This window comes from Hevea brasiliensis, chromosome 15 (assembly GCF_030052815.1).
Source record: "Hevea brasiliensis isolate MT/VB/25A 57/8 chromosome 15, ASM3005281v1, whole genome shotgun sequence".
NCBI classification, from domain to species: Eukaryota; Viridiplantae; Streptophyta; class Magnoliopsida; order Malpighiales; family Euphorbiaceae; genus Hevea; species Hevea brasiliensis.
Genome location: NC_079507.1, coordinates 25,278,941 through 25,306,217, shown reverse-complemented (window position 1 = coordinate 25,306,217; position 27,277 = coordinate 25,278,941). Strand labels below are relative to the sequence as shown.

General features: G+C 34.3%; 1 protein-coding gene across 3 annotated transcripts; it reads right to left on the bottom strand.

Moving 5' to 3' along the window:
- Positions 1-15,791: 15,791 nt before the first annotated feature.
- On the bottom strand, positions 15,792-23,434 carry LOC110664174 (alpha,alpha-trehalose-phosphate synthase [UDP-forming] 5). Of its 3 annotated transcripts, none has more exons than XM_021823743.2 (4): positions 23,112-23,434; positions 20,233-22,301; positions 19,095-19,368; positions 15,792-16,322 (listed from the first exon to the last, which is right to left on the bottom strand). In XM_021823743.2, the coding sequence occupies exons 2-4, from the start codon at positions 22,221-22,223 to the stop codon at positions 16,050-16,052; spliced, it is 2,538 nt and encodes an 845-aa protein (XP_021679435.2). In that variant the 5' UTR covers positions 22,224-22,301; positions 23,112-23,434; the 3' UTR covers positions 15,792-16,049. The 3 variants fall into 3 exon arrangements, with proteins under 3 accessions (XP_021679435.2, XP_021679436.2, XP_057992002.1); XM_021823744.2 differs by having other exon boundaries at positions 20,233-22,280; XM_058136019.1 differs by having other exon boundaries at positions 16,107-16,227.
- Between the last annotated feature and the right edge of the window lie 3,843 nt (positions 23,435-27,277).

Genomic DNA, 27,277 nt, shown 5'->3' with positions numbered 1-27,277 from the left:
CAAATACACATTCACAATATACTTAGTATACATCACCCAATTTATTCCTACACATATAAACACATAATCAACCCTTTAATCTACCATTTACAAGCAAGAATAAACTGCCCTCAAGTAGTTTCCATGGCTACCAAAAATAAACATCTCCCTTAGAACATTAAACTCCAAAATTCTTTCCACAATTCAAGTACCTATAATCTCCTTACTAACTTTAATGAAGCACTAACCAAAAACACAAACTTACCACTTTGAAAACTGTTCAAAATCTCTCCAAAACTTGGTCTTCTTGCTGCCAATCTACTGCCCAAGTGGTGTAGACTAACTTTGATGAAGGAACTTAGGAAGAAATTGGCTTACTTCATGCATGCATGGAGCTTGGCCATGGATGGCCGTGGAGGAACTTGAGAGAAAAAGAAGAATTCAGCTGGTTCTGGTTTGGGAGGTTGAAGATGGTAGTTTCAGTCCACTAATGCTTAATATGGGTCCCTTAAGAGGTCACTAGTGGAGCACTAACTTGGTTAAATAAGTCATAAATCTTAATTTCCTTAATTTTGCTCATTTGCCACTAATCTTTTACTATTTACATAATGTATCTCAATTTAATTTTTCATGTCATTTCTAAAGTGTTATATCATTTATTTTTAATGGACATTGAGGTCAAAAGGCAACTCGGGGTGTCAAATGACCACAATGCCCCTGTTTGGGTTGTATTCCCGATTTTTCGGTAGCACCGGGTTTTGTCTGTTTTTTGATTTCTCACTTTTCTTTGTACTAATTAATTAATTTTTATTTGATATTTCTAATGATATTTATACTTCAATTGATGTCTCTTTAAGTCCAAAAAATATTTTCCAAGGTTCCCCGCAGTCCAGGTCTAGTCAACGGTCCACGTCGTGACTTCCCGGTGCAGTCACCCATCGCTAGGGTTCTCGGCTCGCTTAACTTGGTTACATTTCTTTGCTATTATTTTTCCTTTGTTTTTCTTGTATTTTCTTTTCTTGTATTTCATTATTTTATGTCTCCTCACTCATATCGAAGTGTAGTTCTAGGCATCCTAGCTGTCCAGACAACACTGGTCACCGGAACAGTAGAACGCACTACCAAATTTAGGGGCGTTACACTAACCGTTATTAATGAGGGAAGGGCTAGCTAGCTAATGAGTACTCATGTAGTCTTACCCCACTAACCGTTATTAATGGAAGACATAATCAATATTAATTACCAACCCCAAGTAGTCGTTACTACTGGGGAGTTTCGAAAGGGACTGTTATGCTAACTGTGATTTCAAAACAGTTTCCAAAAATTTTCCATTCAACAATCGCATTTATAAACCAATAAACACATTTAAATTCATCATAATATCCAAATAAAGGTGACAACACCTAAATTTCTTAAATAAAAGAGAAAAACCATATTTCAGTCAAAGTAAACTCATTCAATTTAACACATTCCAAACAATTTACAAGTTTAAAAACGAAGAAAATGTTAGTTGTGCACAAACCTTCAATGCTCTCCTTTCTTGTTACCTACTTCTCCTTGTCCGTTCCAACTTCTTTTTCTACTAAAAATATACAAATAGAATACCTCCATACCAATCTCAATTGCTGCCAAGAACTCATTAGATGCATGTCTAATGCATCCCAAGTTAGCTTTGAAAATTTTAGAATATTTTGGTTTTGGGATAGCTTGGTGCCCCAATCTTTAAACCCAATTTTTATCTAGTTTCGATCATAATTTGGTGAGGTGTTCTCCATGAAAATTGTTCATTTAGGTCTTAACTTTATTTTCCTTTTTGAATCGCCTAATTCGGAGCTGTGTAGCTCAAGTTATGCCCAAAACACGATTACTGTTCACGTCACTATTCATGCTGCAGATTTAGTTCTAGCAGATTTATCGATCCAATTTCGTTCAGCAATTTGGTCAAGTTAAGTCCATAATTTGGTTTAATGTTCTTCATACAAAATGTTCTACTATGTCTTAGGTTTCCATCGGTTCAAGAATAGCCTAAATCGGAGTTTTCTAGAGAGAGTTATAGCCATGCAAAATTTATTGTTCATATGGTAAATCTGCAGTTTTGCAGATTCGATGATTCAACTTTGCTCAGCAATTTGATTGGGTTAAGTCCATAATTTGGCCTCAAGTTCTCCATATGAAATGTTCTACTATGTCTTAGGTTTCCATCGGTTCAAGAACCTCCTAAATCGGAGTTTTCTAGAGAGAGTTATGGCCACGCAAATTTTACTGTTCATTTGATCAAATTCTACAGGTTCCAGAATTGTGTCTCTAAGTTCAAGCCAAGGTTTAGGCAATTTCTGGGCAGTTTCTGGGGTGGGTCTCTTCATTAAAATTCTAGCCCTATGTATTAAGTTTCATTTCCAATTGGTTTCACACCAATTAGAGTTGTGTAGCTCAATTTATGGGCTGTCAAACACACTGAACTCAGTGTGCAAATTCTGCCCTAGGTTTAAAATTTTCATTTCTTGAATTATTCTCTCTAACCAACCTCAATTCATATTTAATTCACCCAAAATGACTGTAATTTAGCATTGACACATCAATGGCACTTTCTAGCACAAAATCCACAATTTTCAAGCACTAAAGTTTGTAATTTTCCCTAATCCTACCATTTCGTTACTTCCATTCATCAACCCAATGTCAATTCAAACTAAATAAACCTCAAATGATCATAATTTAACACTACACATACCAATTTTACTCTCTAACACCAAAACCCAATTTTCTCATGAACTCTAATCCCTCATAATTAAATTTATATACATTTCATGCAATTTTTTTGCTCTAATTATGCATACTACTTCAACTAAGCTTGATTTCATCATCATTTTCATTGAAATATACCAAACCCTAATTTTTCTCTAATTTGGCCAAAACCCTAGTTCAGGTTCTATACATGTTTCCTTACATTTTCTTATGAAATTTCATCATAATCTAACTTAATTTAAGGTTTGTATAACAAAATGAGCATTAAAGAACTTACCTCTTGATGACTTCCTTTCAACTCCCCAAATCTTTAATTTTCTTCTAATCTCTTGTTTCCTCTTGCTTTTAATCTTTAAATCAAATATTAATTTGATGCTCTCTACCAATTAGATGCAAAACCCATAGAGGAAAAGCAAGGAATTGAGTTTTGAGAATGGGTGTCAATGCAGAAAGAAGGAAGAAGAAGAAAGGAAGAGAGAAGGAAAGAGAGTGGGTGGTAACTAAATGGGAAAGAAAGGGAGGGTTTTGTCTTCTTTTATACTTATTTATTCCTTTTTAATTCTTTTAATGAGTTTTCCAAAGCCCATTGGTCCCTTAAATTTTAATTAGGTCAAAAAAATGGAATTTAAATTCTAGATTTTTGCCTCTTTTATTTTCTTTTCACTTTTACTCTAATTTTTCCCTCAATATTTCTTCATAATTCAATATTTTATTTTTATTTAATTTAATTTACATTTTGGTCAAAAGTCAATTCTCGAAGTGAATTAACTAAAATGCCCCTCATCGGGTCATAATCCTTTTTTTTTAATACCCGTTAAATCCTTAGGTCTTTGGTTCACTTGAATTTTTATTGTGTCTATCTCAATTAATTTTTTATTTATTTTTGGTCCTCAATGTGTCTTTGAATAGTACTAGTCACGGACTAAAAATGATGCTATTCATAACTCGGAGGTTCGGGGTGTTACAATTCTCCCTTCCTTAAATTAAAAATAAATTTCGTCCTCGAAATTTACCTGGTCTCAGTCTCTGAATAGCTGTGGGTGTTGTCTCCTCATGTCCTCCTCACGCTCCCACGTAGCCTCCTGGCCTGAATGATGGTTCCACAGCACTTTGACTAGAGGTATCTGTTTGTTCCTCAGCTGTTTTACCTCATATGCTAAGATCTTTATGGGCTCTTCATCATATGTCAGGTCTGGATTCACCTCAATCTCCTCTATTGGTAAAATGTGAGAGGGGTCTAATCTGTACCTCTTCAACATGGAGACATGGAAGAAATTGTGAATCTTTTCCAACTCCGAAGGCAATGCAAGTCTATATGCCAATGGACCCACTCTTTCCAGAACCTCATACGGCCCAATGAAGCGAGGACTTAGTTTCCCCTTTCTACCAAACCTCATGATCCTCTTCCATGGGAAAACTTTCAAGAAGACTTTATCACCCACACTGTACTGAATATCTCTTCTCTTTAGGTCAATGTAGGACTTATGTCTATCCGTTGCAACTTTGAGTCTGTCTCTAATGAGCTTAACCTTTTCTTCCGTCTGCTGCACTAATTCTGAGCCAATCAGCTTCCTCTCGCCCACTTCATCCCAACACAAGGGAATTTTACACTTTCTGCCGTAAAGTGCTTTGTATGGAGGCATCCCGATGCTTGACTGATAACTGCTATTGTAGGCAAATTCAATTAAAGTCAATTGTGTGTCCCAACTCCCTTTAAACTCAATCACATAGGCCCGAAGCATATCCTCCAAAATCTGAATGATCCTTTCAGACTGGCCGTCTGTCTGTGGATGGAATGCTGTACTGAAGTTCAATATAGTCCCTAGGGCTTTTTGGAGACTACCCTAGAATCTAGAAGTGAACCTAGGATCTCTATCAGACACAATAGACATTGACACTCCATGCAACCTCACCACTTCGTAAATGTATAGTTTGGCCAATCTTTCCAGACTGTAATCCATTCTCACTGGCAAAAAGTGTGTAGACTTAGTCAATCTATCAATAATAACCCAAACTGCATCATGATTCTTGTGTACGTGGAAGTCCTGTCATGAAATCCATAGTGATTCTTTCCCATTTCCACTCGGGAATTGGCAATGGCTGTAGCAACCCTGCAGGCACTTGGTGTTCTACCTTTACTTGCTGACAAGTTAGGCATTTGGCAACATATTCTGCAATGTCTTTCTTCATTCCTCTCTACTAATAGTGCTCTTTCACACTTCTGTACACTTTGGTTCCACCAGGGTGCATTGCAAAAGGTGAATCATGTGCTTCCTTTAAAATGGTCTGCCTCAGTTCAACATTCTCAGGAATGCACATTCTGCCCTTATATAACAACAAGCTCTCATCATTTACTGATAATTCTGGTTTCTTACCATCTCGAGCCTCTTTCATTAACTTCACATACTTATCATCCTTCTATGCAATTGCTTTAATTTGTTCTGCCAGCATTGGCTTCACTTGCCAAGTAGCTACCATCTACCCATCTTCATTAATCTCCAAATTAACACGCAATGCCCTTAATTCATGCACCATGGACAAAGGAGAAACCCTCAAACCAGCCATAGTCTTGCGACTTAAAGCATCAGCTACAACATTAGCTTTTCCAGGCTGATAGTCTATCAAACAATCATAATCTTTTATCAGCTCTAACTATCTCCTCTGCCTCAAATTTAACTCATTCTGTGTGCCCAAGTATTTCAAACTTTTATGATCTGTGTATATATAACATCTCTCTCCATACAAGTAATGTCTCCAGATCTTCAAGGCAAAGACAATGGCTGCCAGCTCCAAGTCATGCGTGGGATAATTCCTCTTATGCAGTTTAAGCTGGCGTGAAGCATAGGCAATGACGTTTCTATCTTGCATCAACACACAGCCTAATCCGTTATGAGAAGCATCACTATATATGTTATACTCCTTACCCAAAATGGGTAAGGTTAAGACTGGAGCTTCAATTAAACACCTCTTCAACTCATCAAAACTTTCTTGGCACTGATCAGTCCACTGAAATTTTACATCCTTCCTAAGTAGCTTGGTCAGTGGAGATGCTAGCATGGAGAATCCCTTCACAAACCTTCTATAACACCCAGCTAAACCAAGGAAACTCCGAACTTCTGTGACATTTCTAGGTGGCTTCCAATTAAGAATGGCTTCTACTTTGCTAGGATCCATATGGATACCCTCTACAGATACAATATGCCCTAAAAATGTAATCTCCTTTAGCCAAAACTCACATTTCTATAGTTTGGCATACAACTGCTTCTCCCTCAAAGTCTGCAATACTATCCTCAAGTGCTTGTCGTGTTCCTCTGCATTATTTAAGTACACCAAAATATCATCAATGAACACCACAACAAACTGATCCAAATATGGCCTGAAGATAGTGTTCGTCAGGCCCATAAAAGTAGCTAGAGCATTAGTCAACCCGAATGGCATTACCAAGAACTCATAGTGGCCATATCGAGTCCTAAAGGCAATTTTAGGAATACTTTGCTCCTGCACCCTTAACTGGTAGTAGCCCGATCTCAAGTCAATTTTGGAGAATACAGTTGCATCCTTCAACTGATCAAACAAATCATCGATCCGTAGCAGATGATATCTATTCTTTATCATCACCTTATTCAATTGTCTGTAGTCTATGCATAGGCGGAGAGTACTATCCTTTTTCTTCACATATAATACTGGTGCTCCCCAAGGTGACACGCTAGGACGGATGAAACCCTTATCTAACAATTCCTGCAATTGCACTTTCAACTCTTTCAACTCAGCAGGTGCCATCCTATAAGGAGTGATGGAGATTGGCTCCACACTAGGCATAGTCTCAATTTCAAACTGCACCTCTCTTTCTGGAGGCAATCCGGACAATTCTTCCGAAAAAACATCCGAAAAATCCCACACCGTAGGAATATCTTTAAGATTTGGACTCCCCGCCTGGTTGTCTATCACATGAGCTAGATAAGCTTCACATTCCTTTCTAATCATCTTTCTAGCAAGTGCAGCTGAAATGATGTTGGATGGCAATAACTGCCTCTCCCCGTGTATCACTACGTCTGCATACTCGGGAAGACCAAAAGTGATTGTCTTCAGTCTACAGTCCATCATGGTGTGATGTCTGGCTAACCAATCCATGCCCAATATGATATCATAATCTCAGAAGGGCATGTCAATTAAGTCTAACAGGAATGTATGTCCTTGGATCACCAAAGGACAATCCTTATACAATTTGTTTACCCTAACCTCTTATCCTAAAAGACTAGTCACTAGCACATCATAATCCAATTTCACACAAGGAATAGCAACAGAGCATGCAGTACTGGCACTAGCATAAGAATGTGTAGAACCAGGGTCAAACAGCACATATACATCTCTATCAAAAATGGAGAAAGTACCAGCCACAACATCTGATGTCTCAACTTCATCCCTCTGACACATGGTGTACACCCTGACTAGTGCACCACTCTGCTCTGGTTGGCTCACTGTGCCCTGGCTGCTAGAAGTGTTACCTCTACCCCTGCCTCTGCCTCTACTAGTTGTGTGTTGTCCTCTGGAAGCAGAACCTTGAACAGATCCCTAGTAGTAGGCGGCCCAGATCTGCGTGCACTTGTGCAATCTCTAGCAAAATGCCCACTTCCACCACAGTTGTAACAGGCTCCTATGGCCTTATAACATACTCCTCCATGATTTCTGCCACAGGTTTCACAGGTACGAGCAGGAAAGGAACCCCTAGATGTCTGCTGTCCGAATCTAGGTGGCCTCTGCCCTGAGAATCTTTCCCTACTAGATCCTCTGTTACTTGGTCCCCCAAAGCTCTTTCTCTTACCCGAATTGTTACTGGGACTCTAACCTGTAGGCTTATTGCTCTTCTCTTTTTTAGTGGTTACCTTCTCAAATGCACCTTCTAGTTCTATCCTTTCCAATTCACGGGCCTGTGATATCGACCCAGAGAAGTTGTCATTTCAAAACCCAACCACTTGTAATCTCAAACTAGGCCTCAAACCGGCCTCAAACTGTTTGCATCTGTCTCTACTGGTAGTGAGTAGGCTTCCAGTATAGTGGCTGAGGCGAGAAATGTCTCTCTCATACTCGGCTTCAGTCTTGTTCCCTTGCTTCAAACTGAGAAACTCCTGTAGCTTCATATCCACATAGGTATCAGGAACATACTTTTGTCTAAACTCCCTTAGAAAGTCATCCCATGTCAGCACTGGCGGCTCAGCCAAACTGTGGGGAATGGTCTTCTACCACTCATATGCATCTCCATGCAGCAAGGAAATTGAATATTCAAACTTCAACTCATCTGTGCAGTGCAATTTCTTGAAGACCCTTTCCATCCGTTCTAACCATTGCTCAGCTTCTAATGGGTCCACTGTACCCTTGAACTCTATTGCCCCATACTTCATTAACTTGTCATATTATCTGGCCGGGGATGCTGGTTGTACTGGAGGTGCTTGCACAGGAGCTTGGACTGGTATATTTTCAGCCATTTGCTGAAATAGTACAGCCATCTGCTGAGCAAACTGAGCAGGAAACTGCATGGGTGGGATGGGTGCAGCTGATCCACTAGCATTCTGAGGAGCTGGGGCTTCCCCCTATACCTCAGCTGCTACTGATTGCTCTACTATGTGATCCCCCTCTTCCATACTGAATCACAAAGAATTCTACTCCCTGAACAACCAACACAAGGAGATTTCTCTCTATTAGTCTACATTTATGATGTAATGCACTATATGTATCAATTAATGACAGTTGAACAGTTGCGCTTATTAAAATTTTTCAAACATGCAATTTCAAAACTTGTGTAAAAACCTGGCTCTGATACCACTAAAACATGTCACACCTTATCCCTTATAAGGCATAACATGTTCCCGTAGCATACCTAATGAATTACCGAACTTCACCTACCGATAACCCATTAGTTATGCTACAAAGGATTTTAAAACAAATCATAGCTTTTTATCTTATCAATTCTTTTGCGGAAAACTGCATGAAAATAGTTAAAATTCCATGTAAACATTCATTGGAAATAATGATAGACTAAATATTGCAAAAGTTACATTTTCATAAGTCTCAAAGTAAAATACAAAATAGTTACAAACTCAAAATGTGATAGCAATGCAATGCTTTTAAATACAAACTGCTCAATGTCCGTACATCCATACATATGTGTGCAAAATACATTAAAAGGAAATTACAGGGGTATACCTACAATATATACCCATAATTAATACCAAATGCTACTTCCAAGTCTCTCACTCGGTAGCCTTCTCCTTTCCCTTACCTGTGACAGCATAAAGAAGCTATCGCTCAGTATATCACTCAGTGGTGCACAACTAATAACTTTAAAACTTCATGTAAAATACAATTTGTCAAAGCATAATAAATCACATTTTTCTTAAACATGAAAACTTCATAACAGTTCTAAGTCCATAAGAGCCATTTATTGGAATAACATTTCAAAAGAGAAATCACAATTCACAAAGCATTAGTGTTGCCAACATCAACACACAGTTTAGGCCATGACACAAAATTTCATGATTAGTGTCGTGTTTTATACCACGACAAAGCAATCTCAACCTCACTAACCATTATTAATGAGGGAAGGGCTAGCTAGCTAATGAGTACTCATGTAGTCTTACCCCACTAACCGTTATTAATGGGAGACATAATCAATATCAATTACCAACCCCAAGTAGCCGTTACTACTGGGGAGTTTCGAAAGGGGACTATCATGCTAACTGTGATTTCAAAACAGTTTCAAAAAATTCTCCATTCAACAATCACATTTATAAACCAATAAACACATTTAAATTCATCATAATGTCCAAATAAAGGTGGCAACACCTAAATTTCTTAAATACAAGAGAAAAACCATATTTCAGTCAAAGTAAACTTGTTCAAAGCAAACTCATTCAATTTAACACATTTCAAACAATTTACAAGTTTAAAAACGAAGAAAATGTTAGTTGTGCACAAACCTTCAATGCCCTCCTTTCTTGTTACCTACTTCTCCTTGTCCGTTTCAACTTCTTTTTCTACTGAAAATACACAAATAGAATACCTCAATACCAATCTCAATTGCTGCCAAGAACTCATTAGATGCATATCTAATGCATCCCAAGTTAGCTTTGAAAATTTTAGAATATTTTGGTTTTGGGACAGCTTGGTGCCCCAATCTTTGAACCCAATTTTTGTCTAGTTTCGATCATAATTTGGTGAGGTGTTCTTCATGAAAATTATTCATTTAGGTCTTAAATTTATTTTCCTTTTTGAATTGCCTAATTCAGAGCTGTGTAGCTCAAGTTATGCCTAAAACACGATTACTGTTCACGTTACTGTTCATGCTACAGATTTAGTTCTGACAGATTTATCGATCCAATTTCATTCAGCAATTTGGTCAAGTTAAGTCCATAATTTGGTCTAATGTTCTTCATACGAAATGTTCTACTATGTCTTAGGTTTCCATCGGTTCAAGAATCACCTAAATTGGAGTTTTCTAGAGAGAGTTATGGCCATGCAAAATTTACTATTCATATGGTAAATCTGCAGTTCTGCAGATTCGATGATTCAACTTTGCTCAGCAATTTGATTGGGTTAAGTCCATAATTTGGCCTCAAGTTCTTCATAAGAAATGTTCTAGTATGTCTTAGGTTTCCATCGGTTCAAGAATCGCCTAAATCGGAGTTTTCTAGAGAGAGTTATGGCCATGCAAAGTTTACTATTCATATGATCAAATTCTGCAAGTTCCAGAATTGTGTCTCTAAGTTCAAGCCAAGGTTTAGGCAATTTCTGGATAGTTTCTGGGGTGGGTTTCTTCATGAAAATTCTAGCCCTATGTATTAAGTTTCATTTTCAATTATTTTCACACCAATTAGAGTTGTGTAGCTCAATTTATAGGCTGTCAAACACACTGAACTCAGTGTGCAAATTTTGCCCTAGGTTTAAAATTTTCATTTCTTGAATTATTCCCTCTAACCAACCTCAATTCACATTTAATTCACCCAAAATGACTCTAATTTAGCATTGACACATCAATGGCACTTCCTAGCACAAAACCCACAATTTTCAAGCATCAAAGTTTGTAATTTTCCCTAATTCTACCATTTCGTTACTTTCATTCATCAACTCAATGTCAATTCAAACTAAATAAACCTCAAATGATCATAATTTAACACTACACACACCAATTTCACTCTCTAGCACCAAAACCCAATTTTCCCATGAACCCTAATCTCTCATAATTAAATTTATATACATTTCATGCAATTTCTTTGCTCTAATTATGCATACTACTTCAACTAAGCTTGATTTCATCATCATTTTCATTGAAATATATCAAATCCTAATTTTTCTCTAATTTGGCGAAAACCCTAGTTTAGGTTCCATGCATGTTTCCTTTCATTTTCTTATGAAATTTCATCATAATCTAACTTAATTTAAGGTTTGTATAACAAAATGAGCATTAAAGAACTTACCTCTTGATGACTTCCTTCCAACTCCCCAAATCTTCAATTTTCTTCTAATCTCTTGTTTCCTCTTGCTTTTAATCTTTAAATCAAATATTAATTTGATGCTCTCTACCAATTATATGCAAAACCCATAGAGGAAAAGCAAGGAATTGAGTTTTGAGAATGGTTGTCAGTGGAGAAAGAAGGAAGAATAAGAAAGAAAGAAAGAGAGAAGGAAAGAGAGTGAGTGGTAACTAAATGGGAAAGAAAGGGAGGGTTTTGTCTTCTTTTATACTTATTTATTCCTTTTTAATTCATTTAATGAGTTGTCCAAAGCCCATTGGTCCCTTAAATTTTAGGTCAAAAAAATGGAATTTAAATTCTAGATTTTTGCCTCTTTTATTTTCTTTTCACTTTTACTCTAATTTTTCCCTCAATATTTCTTCATAATTCAATATTTTATTTTTATTTTATTTAATTTACATTTTGGTCAAAAGTCAACTCTTGAAGTGAATTGACCAAAATGCTCCTCATCGGGTCATAATCCTTCTTTTTTTTTTTTTGATACCCGTTAAATCCTTAGGTCTTTGGTTCACTTGAATTTTTATTGTGTCTATCTCCAGTAATTTTTTATTTATTTTTGGTCCTCAAGGTGTCTTTGAATAGTACTAGTCACGGACTAAAAATGATACTATTTATAACTCGGAGGTTCGGGATATTACAATCAATTTGTTGACAAAATTAACCAATTAATTTAAGTAAAGAAGCAGGAATAATTTCTAAGGTCTTGTCAAAATTTTGGCAAAGTCTCCCCTATAACTGGACCTAACCCCCCTGTAAGAAAACATAACATTAACAGTACACAGGGCCTTAAGCCCACAACAACAATATAATGCCCATTTGCAGCCTATAAGAAACCTAATCTAGATCCAATCTTTCAAATTTCAGCTCAGGTCCCTAACTCTTCTACAGTCTAAACAATTATTTTCAGTACTTCAAAAATTATGAAAATATTCTTGGAGGTCCTTTAGATCATTGTTGTATTAATTATAGTTATTTTACTTAACTTTACTAAGCCAGGAATATTTTACAGATTTAATTTGCTAACTTAATCAAAGTACAAACTACATAACTTGAGTTAGGGACTACCTTTGCAAATTCTATTACCTGGAATGCGTCCAGAATGTCTAAAAATGCTAGGAATGACTATAAACACGACCCCTTTCTAGGACAGCTCACCAGACATCCAAACCGAGCCTAAAACTTGATCCCGAGTGCCAGTGAGCTATCGCTGATCCGATTGCACCTAAACGAAGTCCATAAATTGTTAATAATTATCATATAATTATATTTTATTTATAGGCATCAAAAAGGGTAGAAAATCTCACCAAGCAATCTAAACTGTCCAATGATTGCCTTTTCCAAACAGTGTCTGATCGGAGTAGAGTCAGTCCCATCTCGAAGATTTCACCACTTTGAGTTCAACAGTGGTCTCATATTGCTAAAAAAATGGCTGGAAAGCTGCTGCCATACCCATTTCTCTATCTTTTCTTCCTTGCTGGAAAACTCCATGGAATCCAGCAAGAGTGGTTAGAAAAGCTTCCCTGGTAGGTGACGAGCTGGTTTGGGCCTGCTGGGTGGCGGGGCATAGGCTGAAACAGCCAGAGTCACCGCCCTCTCTCTCTCCCTTCTTTCTTTCTCGCTCTTTCTCCCTCTCTTCTCACCGTGTTTCACTGTCCCTCACCGCTACTGACCGTCGCCTAGGTGTCATCTGCAGGTGGGTAAGCTCGTCGGTGCATTACCAGCGCTGGGGGTGGCCTATCAAAGGAGGAGAATGAAGGGGGGAGTGAAGGAGAGGAGAGAGAATTGGGGGCGAATGGGGAGAGGTATGGGCTGTTGCACAATTTTGAAAAACTGATCTTTTTTTTTTTTTTACTTTTAATTACATCATAACTCCCCTAAACCTTTTTATATTTTTCAACTAAGTCCAAAATACAAATATATGTATAATTAAATAATAAAGAAAATACAATAAATAATATTGATAATAATAATCATAATTAAATTAATAACAATTAAATCAAATCTTGAACCAAGGTTAACAATACTGAAATAATATATTTTGTTAATTGATTTAATATTAATATTTAAAACTAATCATTTAAATTAAAATTGGACTACTAAATAACTTATAAAATATGTTTAGAAAAAACATTAAAAATATATAAATGAAAGTATTACAAAATTATAAATTAGTTAGACAATATTAAAATAATATTTAAATACCATAAAAAATATAAAATTTATATTTTAAAAATTCAAGTTATTACATAACTTGAGTCCAAAATTTTAACATGCACCCAATTCAACGCCCCATGGACTTGCTAAATCTAGCCCAACTTCTTTAATTCTGAATACAAGCAAGCAAAGTGGTAAGCTTACTTTTGGACCTGGTTACCGGACCTTCGTATATCATGTCACTATGTAGTACATCATATATGATTTTGAAACAGACTTGACCTATTCCTTTTGATCCAAGAGAAAAATTTAAGCCAAATTATGATGGACCATATATTGTTAAGAAAATCTTGCCGAGAGGTGCTATGAGAATATCAGACCTGGATGGAAATGAGTTTGAGGAATCGTTTAACCTTGACATGCTCAAAAGGTACTTGGTGTGAGAAAGACTCACTAGGCTAAAAACCCATAAAGAGCGGTCTAGGCAAAAGTTAAGTCAAACAAAAAATAAAAAAATAATAACAAAAAGAAAAAATAATAAATGCTACACTGAAAACCTTAAAGGATGGTCTAGGTAAAAAGACAGTGAGAGAAGATCTGGATGAAAAACTTGAAAAGGCCATTCAGCAGATTATAATTTTATTTTTGACTTTGAAATATTAGAAATTTAGCAAAACTAAATGTAAAAAGAGTAATGGTGTACCTGAATTAATAAAGAAGGTTTTAATTGCATAACATGACAAAACATGCAGTCTTACTACTTAGTTATTTGATGTATCCTTCTAGACGCTAGCATTTACAATCATAACTAAATAAAATTCATTTACAATCATAACTAAATAAAATTCATTTATTAAATAAATGAATTTTATTTAGTTATGATTGTAAATGCTAGCGTCTAGAAGGATACATCAAATAACTAAGCAGTAAAACTGCATGTTTTATCTTTTACACTTATATCAACAAGTATCAATATTATTGATTTTTATTTGATATATAATATTTTACATAGTTTTATATTTTCTTAACATATGGAGAAAAGCTTTTAAAATGAGATTGATAAATATATTAATACTAATAAATTATTCATAAATAATAAATTAATAACTAAAATTTTCTTTTTATATAAAAAATAAAAAATCAATGCTAATAGAATAAAAAACACTAACATTACTATATTATTATTTTAATTGAAATGATTATATTAAAAAACGTATAGACAATTATTTGATTTACATTAAAACACTTTGTCAAACTAATTTAAAACGTTTAGAATTACTTTTTTAAAAGTAAACGTCAAATTTCTCAACAAATAAATAAAAATTCTATTAAATGATGTAATACTTATATTCATATGAAAATTAGACTATTTTTAAATTAAAATATCAATTTAAGTTTATATGTAAATATAAATTTATTTAATTGAAATGAAAAAAAAAATTCTATATTCAAAGTATGATTCCTAATTTATATATATATATATATATATATATATATATATATATATATATATATATATATATATATATATTCATTAAAAAAGTGATTTATATAAATAAAATACTTTTCTATTTTTGTAAGCAATATAAATCATAAAAGTATTTTTATAAATTTTATTTTAAATTATATTATAATAAAATTTTAATTAAGAGGAATTTAAATATTAATAGGACTAAGAATTTTAAATTTATATAAATTCTAAAATTATATAGACAATTTAATTTTAAGTCCTATAAATTTATACAAATTATAAAATTAAATTAAATAATAAAAAGTTATAATTATGAATATTATAAATAATGAAAGGCAATTTAGGCAAAGTTAATATTTCGTTCTCTCTTCACACATTTATATATTATATAAATTTAATGTAAAAATCATATGATAATTGTTTTATTTTATTATTTGATTAGATTCTTAAGTCTTTTTTCCCTATTAATTAATAATATATACTAGGGCAATTTCAAGATCAAAGTGCTTTCACATCAAAGTGCTTTCACAAGAAGGGACATGATGAAGGATGCCATACATCAAATAATATGTACATGATTATTTTTGGGATCACACAGGTCATTCTAAACCAAACAAACTTTCAGGACTCTCCATTGTTGTTGCCCTCATTTCTTTCGCTTACGCTTCCATTGGTCTTGCTCTTTACAAAATATATAGAGATGGTGAATTTATTTTCAAGTTTTCTTTTTGTGACAAGGCAAAATGTTGTTTATGCAGACAAAAAAAAATTAATAAATAAAAAAAATCCTGCGTGCGGACAAGTGACTGGTAATTTTATATTATTGTCCTCTAAGCTCTTCTCACTACTTAGAAAAAAACAAGATATCTGAAGAAGCAAAAACATATGAAATGAACAAACATCTAGAAACACAAGAGGCACAAACTACTTGCAGTAGAAAATTATAATTACTGTGCAACAGAATTCGGACAAACTTGTCCGTGCATCCAATGAAAATGCAAAGACATAAAACCACCAAACGTCAATTTGACCCCAATCAGATAAGCCCAGAAGTCTGTGGAAATCACTCAAGCACAAAACATTCAAAACACAAGAAGACCCAGTGAATAGAGACGTTGTAATTACTCTCTATCAATGGTCACTATTAGTGACGATTGAGGAGTGCTTCGCGCAGCCTACTCTGAAGCATTGGCCAGGCCTTGCAGCATTCTCAAAATCTCAGATGTATCTTCCAAGTAGTACTTTGCCTTGCTAGGCTTTTGGCCAACAGTGCAAGCAAAAACTTCAGCAACTGGGGAAAGAGAGGGGCCTGCCCTTGCATTCATTATCACTTCAAACATGTCTTCATCGGACCTGTCATCCCCAATGCAGAGAACAAAATCAGGAAGCATTTCTTTCTTTTGCATTGTTTCCAGGAGACATTGTGCCACAAGTCCTTTGTTGACACCCTGCCAAGTGGTAACAAAATCAGAAAGCTGCATGCTACAAGTTAAGATGATCTTTCCTAGACAAATAAAAAAATTTTAAAAATTGTCAGCCAAATGGCAGAATTATAGATAATTCCCAGTTAATGGGACTATTTTAAGAGCATATGGTCAAAATATTATAGAAGCGGTATCAAAAGATTAATTAATAACTGAAATCTACATGCAACCACTATATAGACAATTCATTTCCTTTGAATAAGGCCACCAAACAAGAAATAGCTCTTTATATCACCGCCTTCAAACTTCAAAGAGAATGACGGCGAGAGAGAGGGAGAGAGAGAGTGACCAGACAGAATTGTTCGGAGTGTATAAGCAAGCTTGATGCACGACAACCAGCAGGTCTTAGAATTAATGTTGAAATTTGAAGCCTTGTTAAGGCTAAAATTAGCAGGAATTAGGTCAAGAGTTTAGGATTTGTTAAAGGATGGAATTGACAGGAGAAATTGAACAAGAAGAGAAGATTTGTGGGCTGTGAACAGTAAAACAAAAGGTTTAGAAGATAATAGGTTTGGGAAGTAAAATTACTACAAGAAGTTGGGTAATAGGGGCTATTTGCAGGATTGAATTATACAAAATGAGAAACAGAAAAGTTTAGTGTTGACCATCGCGAAAGTGTGTAAACTGCAAAGAAACAAAGCAAACATACAAAACACTAATGTTTACGTGGTTCACCCTCTCAACATAGGGCTACATCTACGGGCATGCCATCTTCCACTATCAACAATAATAAATCATCATTACAAACTTATACTACCCATCAATCCAATTACACCCAAGATAATCCATATTACATTACTGCTCACAGCAAATATATTAGTTAGTCTCTCTCAGTCTCCTCTAGACATAACCCAATATATTTACTATTACAATACTACACCACAAAGGATGTCTTCAACTATATGGGCAAAAGCTCTCTCACCAATGAATAAGAATCCCTTCCTCTCGAATTCTATGTCCTTTCTCCACCTTAGGCCGAAGCCTCTCTCTACTGCAATGGGCAAAAGCCCCTCATCAATGAGCAGAGCCAAATCCGCAACAATTGGCAAGGCTCCTCTCTACAATGGGCAACAGCTTCACTCCATGAGCTGAAAGCCACTCTCTTCAATGGGCAAAAGCCAAATAACCTTTTCCATCACTCTCCTATTTATAGTGTTAATTCCCTCAATCCCTATCTGATTAGGAGTCCTACTCAATTTAGAAATAACACTAAAATAAGAGTTCTACTCATTATAGGAAATATTCCTCTATCTTATTGAGGAATATTTCTCCCACTCAAATTAGAAAAAGATCTATCTCCAAATCCCATTAGGATTTTGAGTCATAATTCTAACATTTAGAATTCAATATATTCCAATCAGAAAATAGAGCAGGATCCAACAAACCTTCAAAAGTAGGAAACCTCTTTCTTGTCTCTCACATCAATGTTGGCTGTTGTATCTTCTTATTGAAATTGCCCTCCATCCTGTGTTGGTCTAGCTTGCGGATCTTCACTAGCCCTATTGTACGCTTTTTGAGAAAGAATATCACTGGTTGTCACTCCTAAAAGTTACTTGCTATACTTCATAAATGACATTAACTTAAGCATCCTATCCAGCTTAGCTTTCATTAAATTCAATTTTGCTATTTTTTCTTTATGGTCATGTCAAAAGGAGTTGAATTCTTGTTGAAAAGAATAAAATTTTGAATTTAATTCAGCATTTGTCATCAGAGTTGAAAAGAGAAAGCATAAAGTTTAAGTATCTTGAAGCTCTGATAGTGATACCAAACTCGTGAAGGACAGCCTGCAGGTGTTAGAATTAATGTTGAAATTTGATAGTTTATGACCGCTAGAAATGAGAAGGAATTTAGGTAAAGAATTTAGGATTTGTGAAATGATGGAATTGAGAAGAGAAATTGAAAAAGGAACAGCAAAATAAAACATTTAGAAGGGTACAGGTTTGGGAAGTAAAATTAGTGCAAGAAGTTGGGTTTTGGGGGCTGTTTGAAGGATTGAATTAGGCAAAGTGAACAATAGAATAGTTTAGGCTTCACATCTAAGCTTCCTTAGGCATCACACCCAAGGTTACATTACTAACATGATTATTTATGGACTTAAAAAGCAATCCTTAACCTTTAAGGATTTGGACTCTTAAAAGTAAATAGGACTCCAAATAAAGACTCCTAAAGAAATCTAGATCTTTTCAGCAAATATAGAACTACAAAATTATCTCTCTGACCTAAAAAAAAATCCAACATTTAATATATTTAAATAGCCTCATAAGTAAAACTCTAAAATAAATAAAAAGCACTATATAATTTCCCCAGTAAGTTCTACTTTAAAAATAAACCATAATCCTAAGCTTCTTGAGTATTTGACTACGAATTTTCTTGAATTCCACGGCAGCATCAAAGCTACACAACCGATCTCACAAGTGATATCAACGCAACATGAACATAAATGGGTCTGCTGCATATTGAAGTGTACACTCACTAATAAGAATTCAGAAATAACTCCCTCCCATATTTACAGAAAAAATAGCATAACATAACTACAAGATGAATACAGCCAATGTGGAAATACTTTGTTACAAAAACTGTAACTATAAGATGAGTATAGCATGGTCTTATTGATTTAAGATGACATAAGCAACTGTACATACAACCGATTTCTATTTTGATTAGCAGGAATACATTAGAGAAAATATTAGAAGACAATCATATCAATTAAGACTGAGAAGCAATTGTAGCACTAACCTGAGGTTTAGCTTCCACTATGTGTTGGCCACTCTTGACTGAAACTGGCTCATTTGCAAGAACACTTTCTAGGTGATCTAGGAGCTCCTTAGCCTGGCATGACCCAAAATCTGGATCTGCATATTGGTAATTCCATACTAGAGCACTCTCTTTGGTCTCAATGGCAGAACCATCAGTTGTTTCAGTGTATAGTTTCATTACTGGCTCAGCAATCTGTTTCCAATCAAAATCTGGCACTGACACACATGTTTCCCAATCTGCATCATGATTTGGCCTGTACATGAAGATTAAACTTAACTTTTAGAGTGCTGAAAAAATTAGAACATTTTTTAGATCCAAGGTTGGTTATTGATGTATTCTTAAATTAGAATGTTAACGGTTAATACCTCAGCACTACACTGGTCTTTTTCTTGTTCTAATAATAGGAGGTCTTTCTTTTTTGGGGAGGTCAGAACCCTTGAAAAAGTGGTATGATTTTAAACCCAAAGGAGAAAAATCCACTGTGTCTGAATCCAGTGGCAATTCAATTAAAATTTGTAACAGATTAAATATGTCATAAACGCCTTCCGATTAGTTACACAAGAGCTTCTTATTCTCAATACTTTTTGTTCGAGTCAGAGCAAAAAAAAAACCTAATTCCTAGTATGAGAGCAACACGAAATGCCTAGCCAATATGTGTTTCTAAACTCTGGAATCGTCACAACTCTTCTTCACTTTCAGTCACTTAACTTAAGCAAGCTCACTTAGGACAGCAAGCGTTAAACAAATTTTGGATTTCCTGAACCAGTCACATAGCATATACTTCATCAATTGCATCCAAATACAATGTATCATTTTTGAGATTTATACATTTTCAGTAGGAGTTTAAGGTCGTTAGAAATATTACAGAAATCAAATTGTTTCATCATGTTTTATATTGCAAACGATTCCAAATATTAAAAGTATAATATTGGAGACCAACTCAAATTTTTGCCTTTTTCTTCACTGATAACTGAATTTTTGGGATAAAAGCTTAGTTGAGTTGTGTATAACTGAAATTTGAGCAGTAACTGAGATATAGGGAATCTAAAATTCAACATTACATATCTAAGTGGGAGACCAAGATCAGATAGCGAGAAAAAGGGAAAAAAATGTTTACCTCGCAAAATAACCATGCTCTGCTGCAATACCAAGCTTTTGACAAGAAGAAAACCATACAGCTAGAGTCTCTCTGTCCTTCCCGCTAACAATAAAAACTACATTCTTAGGGTCTCTACATAAATTGTTCAATATTCCAACAGCCTCTGTGCTAGGAGCAGTACTAATAGAACCTGGAAGCATTATAGTTCCATCATAATCCAAAAGAATTGCTCTATTCTTTGTCCTCTTATAAGCTGAAACAATATGTTCAACTGAAAGTTTCCTAAAATTTGGATCCAAAGCAATTACCCGAAAACCTAGACCAAATCCAATTCCCCAACACCTCCTTCTCAAATGATCCCTGCAGGCCCTTTCAAGATCCTGCAAAAAGCTGCGCGCCCAATATGCAACATCATGTGTACTCACATACCTATGGTGCTTCTCATGTCGCATCTGTTTTTCTGGCTCAGGGACTATAAGAGCAGAATCCATAGCTTCAGCCACAGAATCAATGTTCCATGGATTTACTCGAATTGCCCCACTTAATGATGGGGAGCATCCAATAAACTCTGAAACAACAAGCATGCTTTTTTTGGGAGCCAATGGGATTAGCCCCAATGTCTCATCCAGCTTTTCATTTCCTTGCCGACATATAACATACTCATAGGGTATCAAATTCATTCCATCCCTTACTGCCGTAACAAGACAACATTCTGCAATAACATAATATGCAATCCGCTCATAAAACTGGAGTGGGTTGTCAATTAAAACCACTGGATCATATCCTGGTGTTCCAAATGTCTCATTAATCCTCCTCACAGTGGCCTTGGTTTCAGATTGAACCTCTTGCACATCCCGTCCTCTGCCTCTTGCTGGGTTTGCTATTTGAACCAAAACAACTTCACCCCTCTTATCAGGATGTTGCATGAGCAGTTGCTCCATGGCCAAAAGTTTCAAGCTGATTCCTTTAAAAATATCCATGTCATCAACACCAAGAATGACAGTTTGACCTCTAAACTGATCATATAGCTCTGCAACTTTTGATTCTGTCTCAGGAAGATTCAGCACTGATTGGAGTTGACCTATGTGAATCCCAACAGGCAGAATCTTTATGCTAACAGTACGACCATAATACTCAAGGCCTATGTAACCTCGCTTAGATTGATAAGAAAGACCAAGCATCCTACTACAGCAAGAGAGGAAGTGCCTTGCATAATCAAAAGTATGAAAGCCGATCAGGTCAGCATTGAGAAGTGCTCTCAGAAGTTCATCCCTAACAGGAAGTGTCCGATATATTTCAGATGATGGAAATGGACTATGGAGGAAGAACCCAAGCTTTACTCTATTGAACCTCTTCCTCAAAAATGTTGGCAAAACCATCAAGTGGTAGTCATGAACCCACACATAATCATCATCAGGGCTAATCACTTCCATTACTTTGTCTGCAAATATCTTGTTCACAGAAACATAAGGCTGCCAAAGAGACCGATCAAACCTGCCACCAAGATCTGGTGATAGCGGGAGCATGTAGTGAAATAAAGGCCACAAATGCTGTTTACAGAATCCATGATAGAATTTACTAAAAAGATCAGGAGGGATAAAAGCTGGGACACATTTGAAAGATTCAAGCAATGTTTGGGCTACATCATCTTGCTCACTAGGGTCAACCTCTTCTTTAAGACAACCAACATATATAACTTCTACATCTTCTCCAAGACCATCTTTGAGTTGTAAAAGAAGAGAATCCTCGTCCCAGCTAAAGCACCACTCCCCACTGCCATCAGGACTTCGATTTGCCCGAAGAGGAAGCTGGTTTCCCACAATGATCATCCGTTCTTGAGAGACAGATGAGGGGGCATCAGAGCCAACACTATTGCTATTTTCATCATCTAGCTCAGATAATACTCCAGCAACAGTTGCCACTCGAGGGAGTCTCCTCCTCTCACTACCAAAAGTTGGGCGCTCACCAGAAGCAAGATCCAAGAGGTTTGAATACGATCTTGAAACCATTTTGAGGACAAATAAGGAACCTCTTGTCTACCCAGAGATATATTGCTTGTCTTGAATCTAAGAATTGAAAATCACGGTCTAAGGGGGAAAAAAAAAAAGCGAAAAGAAAAGAAGGAACCATACAAAATAGAATCAGTGCAAAAAATGGAAGGAACGCTTGGAATATACTGCAAAGAGACTCACTGTAAGTTTTCAGATAACTGATTATTCCTCAACCTGAAAATTCCACATTTTCCTTATTTGGAACTTAGGTAGAATGCAACATACTCCTAACAACTCATGAAAAACCAAATAAAGCTTCTTAAAATTACACTCTCAACTCAAGAAATGAAACCAAAATATAATGTATAAAATCCTTAAATTCGTCAGCTGCACAAAAGATTAAGAATCTACCAGTTATGGACTGATGCTCTCCTCTAAAAATGGATCTCCAGTTCTCCGAATATCAAAAGATACTCAAACGAAAATTAAGAGACACACACAAAACTCGTACGTTATAAGAACCAACACTAATTTTAGCAAACTCCACGATAACTGAACTTTGAAGAAGTGAAGAAATTTTTAATAGAAATGGAAATACCCAGATGATAAATCTGATAAAACACAACAAGAAAGAAAGTGAAAAAAAATGAGGAAAATATCTCCAGTATCCAATCATAGAAACCAAGAATATACAACGAAACAAATATGGCTTATTTCATACAGCAAGATTGATCAAAATAAATCAAAAATCCAAATATATCAAAATAAATCAATAGATGGGGACTCAATCTATTGAGCTTACAAAAGCTCAACAAAGTAAACAAAAAATGTAAAAGGGTAACAAGAAAGTGGAATGCAAGATACAAGAACATGTGGCAGTGAAGAAGAAGATAAAAAAGAAGTTACCTTTCAAGTTGAGATTAGATTAGACAGATAGGAAACTAAGATTCTTTTCTTTTTCTTCTTCCTTGCTTGCTTCCCTGTGTATTACAGGAGAAAGAGAGAGAGAGACAGAGTGAGTGGCATTAACAGACCTTTTGCTTAGCCTTTTCGGTTTTCAAACAAGTTCTGATTTGTGGGTATTCTTTCTTTTGTTTTCTTGTCTTCTTTGCTTTTAGATATCAGACAAGAACAAATGGGATACCTTTGTAGAAAGAATTTGATTCTCTCAAACCTCACTCACTCACTCACTCCCTCTACTGTTTTTGAGTGATGGTAATGAGTGATGATATTAGGAGCAGAGAATAGTAGACTCCAACTTCTTTATTAACCATGGTTAGTTTTTAGTTAATTAATTGTTAATTATGATTAGAGACTAAACACCTGAAACTTGTCTACCAGGCCCAACTTCGCCATGGTAGTTTCATTCGAAGATGCAATGCTGCGCGTGACGCACACTTACCAATTTTTTATTTCAATTTTTTCTTTATTTAATCATTCGAACGTTCAAAAATAATAAAATATTAAACTTTTTCTTGCTAAATAATTTTATTTAAATATTTTAATTTATCAACCAACAATTTCCCTCCATTTGTATCAATGGCATTTAAATTTTCACAATAATTAAAAAAATAATTAAATAATTTTATTTTTATAAAAATATATTAATAATTAATTAAATTATTTTTTATTTTATCTAATTATTCCTGTTATAAATATTTATTATATTTAATAAAAATAAAAGATAAAATTAAAAAAATTAATATTTTTTAATTTTTTAAACCTGACAAATAATTTTAAAAAAATCTAAATATAATAAATAAAATAAACAGATAGAATAATTTATTTTAAAAACTTAATTACATTCCATGATTCTTATTTTATCAATAAATATAAAAACTTCACATGTAAAAAATCTTTAATACAAGAATTTCAACTATTACTAAAAAAACAAAGAAAATTTCTTAATGTCCAAAAAATTATTTATAGTTTTTCAGAATGAAGTATAATTTTAACTTTTATTTAATAATCATTTTCCTTTACATTTGTTCTAATACATATTTTTACCACTAAATTTTTTACAATTAAATTTTTATGTGATTATTAATGAAATTAAAAATTTTAACCATTAAAATATTTTTTACTATAATTAAATTTTATCTAATTAATATTTAAAATAAATATATTAAATTGACATTGAGTAATTAAAAGATTAATTCGCAATGGAAGGATTTAAAATTGAAAATTTTTTATATATAAAAAAAAAAAAAAGATGCCGAACCATTTTAATTCAAAATTAAATTAATAATCGGTCTAGGTCATGTTAGAAAACCGCATTTATAGAAATTTAAGGTTGACCCAATTAAGCCTACTGAGTAACTCGCCAGCCTGCCAACTTAGACAGGTCATCAGTTATCTCATTAAAAGAATTTAATGTAATCGCTGGAAATGAGCAGCCGAATTTTATATAGGTAATTTAGTATTCGATGTTTGAGTATATTTTAGTTGATATATTTTATAAATTGGATGATTTATCCTCACTTGTATTTTTATCAAAATTAAAAGTCTTTCATTTAATAATATTATTAATTTAAGTGAAAAGATAAATATATTCCTTATTCAATTGAGAAAATCTTACCATTCAGTATCTGAGTTTTGATCGATATTATAATTTGATCTCTATATTTTAAAAATTGAACAATTTAATCCCTATATTTGATAATTGCTTAAAGTATTAAAATTTTTTTCTTATTAACTTTATTCTTCCTAAATTTTTTTTATAGAACGAAATGAATTAATTTATTTGATAACAATTAATTTTAATTAAAGGGAAACATAAATGAATGACTAAATAGTTTAATTTTCAAAATATGATAAACAAATTGTAAGATCGATTATTGTTATGACCCGATTTTTGGGCCAGACAGGCACTAGATTTTGGGTCAGTGTAAGGCTTTCGAAACTCATAGTAAGCCTAACTATTTCTAGCCCAATCATAAAGCCTATAAATATAGTCCAATTTCAAGAAATCAAATAGATAGAGTCTGGTCATAAATTGGACTATCTAATGAGGAGCCTTAATTCACTCAACCTGTAAACTAATAAAACAACAATATGAGGAGCTCAGCTCAGCTCACAATCCTCAAAGCAGATAAATAATCAAATGGAAGCTCGGATCCCTTATCCAAGGAAATGAATATCTCAAGTATCCAAGCATATCCACATAAATAAGTTTATAACTCCAAAAATTTAGTTATTACAACCCAAGATAAGAATAATACACTACTGGTACATGCAGAATTCTAGAACTACACAAAAGTAACTATAGCAAAACTAATGTTTCTGGTTAACCTGCGAGAAAAGAAAGCAGGTTAATTTCAATAATTTCACTTATCACCTGAGGAAAAATAATTGAACAAGGGTGAATGTTCGACTCATAGAGTAAGATACTGATTTTAAATACAATTTCTATAATTATCTAAACCTAATATATTCCTATATATGAAATGCAACATACACACATAATTTCAAATAATTCAAATAATAGTGCACAAAAGATAATTTGGAGTATTTACTCACCCTTGTGTCACATCAATATATATATATATATATATATGAGAGCTGATTCTCTATACAACTTTATTAATTCAAATACCTGCTAGTGAGGTCAACTTAAGTCAGACTTTCTCTTAATAATCCAAGTGCTGGGGTCAATGAGATCAACTCAAAGCCATACTCACCCCGACTTATCCACATATAAGGATCGGGTCTCAGCGAGTCAAGCTTCAGCCACGACTACCTGTCCTACCCATATCCATATCCACACCACACGCATGCCAATACACACACAGAACTTCAAATTACCATAATGTGACATCCACAACAATTTCATTAATAAAATATGCAACATAAAAGCGTGTCTAACATTTAACTCTCTCTCTCTCTCTCTCTCTCTCTCTCTCTCTCTCTCTCTCTATATATATATATATATATATATATATATATATATAAAAGTGAATGCATGAGTATTCCTTGAATATATAATAATAATATTGAAATTATAAATAAAATCAATGTGGAGGGGGAGGTTTGATTCGAATCACTTAAATAATTATATTCATGAATTATCAATATTAAAACAAAACAAAAAAAGTTAAAGAGCCAAAGGCATTCTAAATTTATGTTAAAAATTCGACAGAGTTTTTCCTGCACCTAGGACTTATCCAACCTGCAAAGTAACTCAAATATCACTTCCAAATCTAATGGCCTCAGGTTCACATCACAATAAGATCATACTGCCTCTCCTAGGCCCGCCAAACTAGTCAAAACTTATATAACTACAAAATTCAGCTATTAGGCTTAAAATTAGCATTTTGCAAAAATTATCCAAACTGACCCCAAAATTCTATAATCATGTCCTACAGTCCTTAACAATTCTATTTTACTATTGCAAAAGGAATTATAATTTTCTGGCTACCCACAAATATTTTATGAATTTTTATTCTAAACCTAGCTTTAGGCAAAAAGGGCATTTTGGAGTTCAAGTTTACCTACGCCAATTCTAAAACCTAGAACACATTTGGTGTAACACCCCTCACCCGACTACAGTGTAGCCGAGCAAAGTGTGCTACATTCGGTGCCGGAGCACCCTATCTTATCTTACTTTATTCCTTTCATAATTTGATCTCATTATATTTTAATATTAATTATTTTTTTGACGGAGAAACCAGCGGAGTTTCCCCTATTTTATTACCAATTGACGTGTTTTACTATTTACCTGTTTGAAAGTTTCAACAATATTTTCAGAATAAAGTCTTATCCATGCTAATCATAATTATCTCATCAATCATTCACATAATTTTCTCATATTTCAAATCTCATTCATATATTTCAATTTCATAATCATTTCCATGCATACTCAATTCGTATGTAAACATTCTCAAATTATATAAGCAAAATTTTCAAATTTCCTTAATTTACATAATTTACAAAATAATTACAAAATTTCATAATTTACATGATATACAAATTAATTACAATTTGCTAATTTATATTACAATATAAGAAATAATTAACATACACAAAATACATGATATGCTTAATGTGAGCGCTATCTACATGCATTGCTGAGG

Excerpts from the sequence above, each read along its gene's own strand:
- LOC110664174 (XM_021823743.2), bottom strand. The coding sequence starts at position 22,223 with ATGGTTTCAAGATCGTATTCAAACCTCTTGGATCTTGCTTCTGGTGAG. Across the intron at positions 19,369-20,232 it reads GAGCATGGTTATTTTGCGAG|GCCAAATCATGATGCAGATT; the intron begins GTAAACATTTTT and ends CTTCATGTACAG. Across the intron at positions 16,323-19,094 it reads TAGTGGAAGCTAAACCTCAG|GGTGTCAACAAAGGACTTGT; the intron begins GTTAGTGCTACA and ends ACCACTTGGCAG.